Source organism: Mus caroli, chromosome 5, assembly GCF_900094665.2.
Source record: "Mus caroli chromosome 5, CAROLI_EIJ_v1.1, whole genome shotgun sequence".
Taxonomy (NCBI): domain Eukaryota; kingdom Metazoa; phylum Chordata; class Mammalia; order Rodentia; family Muridae; genus Mus; species Mus caroli.
In genome coordinates, this window is record NC_034574.1 from 81,199,473 (window position 1) to 81,201,047 (window position 1,575).

Sequence of the window (1,575 nt, forward strand, 5' to 3'; positions counted from 1 at the left end):
TGCTTGTATATGTCTCCTGACCTTTTTCCCTCACTGCTTTTAATATTCATTGTTTGTTTTGTGCATTTTGTGATTTGATTATTATGTGACAGGGGAAATTCTATTCCAGTTCAATCAATTTGGAGCTTTGTAGGCCTTATCAAAACTCAAAAATAAAAACTAGCCCTATCATTTGAGAGTCAAATATTATGAGCTGCACAATGTTATGCCACTAGTAGTGAATCCAACATAAGAATCAGAAAATTATTTTAAGATACATTGTAAAATATAAACACCGTGTATTAGAACATTTTCCAAATAATGCTATTTCATTTAAAAAATAATGCTAACAAGTCATTGTGCTAACTTTCAGACTCTAAAAAAAGATGAAGCCACTATATATGGTATTTGGCCTCTGGGTTCTTGTAGGATGCTTCCTGGTGAGTTCAAATTTTTCTACCACAAACCTTCAACTTCTCTTATTTACTATTATATAACATATTGTAACTTTATTTATCAGCATTTCCTAATATATACAAGATGCAAACTACTGAAGAAATGCCAATCAAGTACTACGACTCCCAATTTGAAAATCTGTTTTAATTTGTCACAGAGATTGTAATAAATCATTAGGAAAATAACAGATAATATTGATATCAATATAGGATGTCGAAAGGGAACCACAAAAATATTCAGTAAAGTCTTTGAGACACCAAAAATAAAAATGGTGTGAAATATTTTCCTACAGTTTATGCCTACGTAATTAAAAGTAAAATTCTGAATGACCTTACATGCAATGACCAACATTTAAAATGGAATACTATGTATCTACTGTCTGTCATGAGTCAATGAACTAATGGGATAGAGAGAGCACTAGTAACATAGATGTGAAGTGACATAATATAGTCCATCAATATTATGATTAAAAGTTATATGACATCAATGAGGAAAGAGACAAACATAACTGTGAGGAGTTATGAGGAGTGAATAGAGCATACATATATGACCTTTACTACAGAGATGCAAAGAAAGGATGGGGTCAGAAGAAAAGCAAGCACAGGAAGATCCTGGGTATCAAGATCTTTAAAGTGGGTATTATGTTAATTGATGCTCAATTTCTGAGAAATATCTTTGTTCTATATGCACTATAGTTAAAACAGATGCAAAATGGAAGGCTCGCTTTAAGGTTTTTTTTAAAATTTATTTATTTATCTTTTTACACTCCATATTTTATTCCCACCCCTGGCATCCTCCCACAATTCACATTCCATGCCTCCTCACCAAGCCAACTAACCACTAAACCCCTGGGGCATCCAGTCTCTTGAGGGTTAGGCCCATCATCTCTGAATGAACACAGACCTGGCATTCCTCTATTGTATGTGTGTTACTTCAGCTGGTNTATGCTGCCTGGTTGGTGGTCCAGTGTTTGAGAGATCTTTGGGGTCCAGAATAATTGAGACTTCTGGTCCACCTACAGGATTGCCCTTCTCATCACCTTCTTTCAACATTCTCTAATTCAACAACAGGGGTCAGCAGCCTCTGTCCATTGGTTGGATGCAAATATCTGCACTGGACACTTTCAGCTGCTTGTTGGGT

The 1,575-nt window shown here is 35.1% G+C and overlaps 1 protein-coding gene across 1 annotated transcript in view; it reads left to right on the forward strand.

Annotated features, from left to right (window-relative positions):
* Positions 1 to 365: 365 nt before the first annotated feature.
* Positions 366 to 1,575, forward strand: part of LOC110295110 (submaxillary gland androgen-regulated protein 2-like) — a 10,280-nt gene continuing 9,070 nt past the window's right edge. Inside the window, exon 1 of the mRNA XM_021163586.1 lies at positions 366 to 419. Within this exon, the coding sequence (XP_021019245.1) occupies positions 366 to 419 (54 nt within the window). The remainder of the gene's footprint in view (positions 420 to 1,575) is intronic.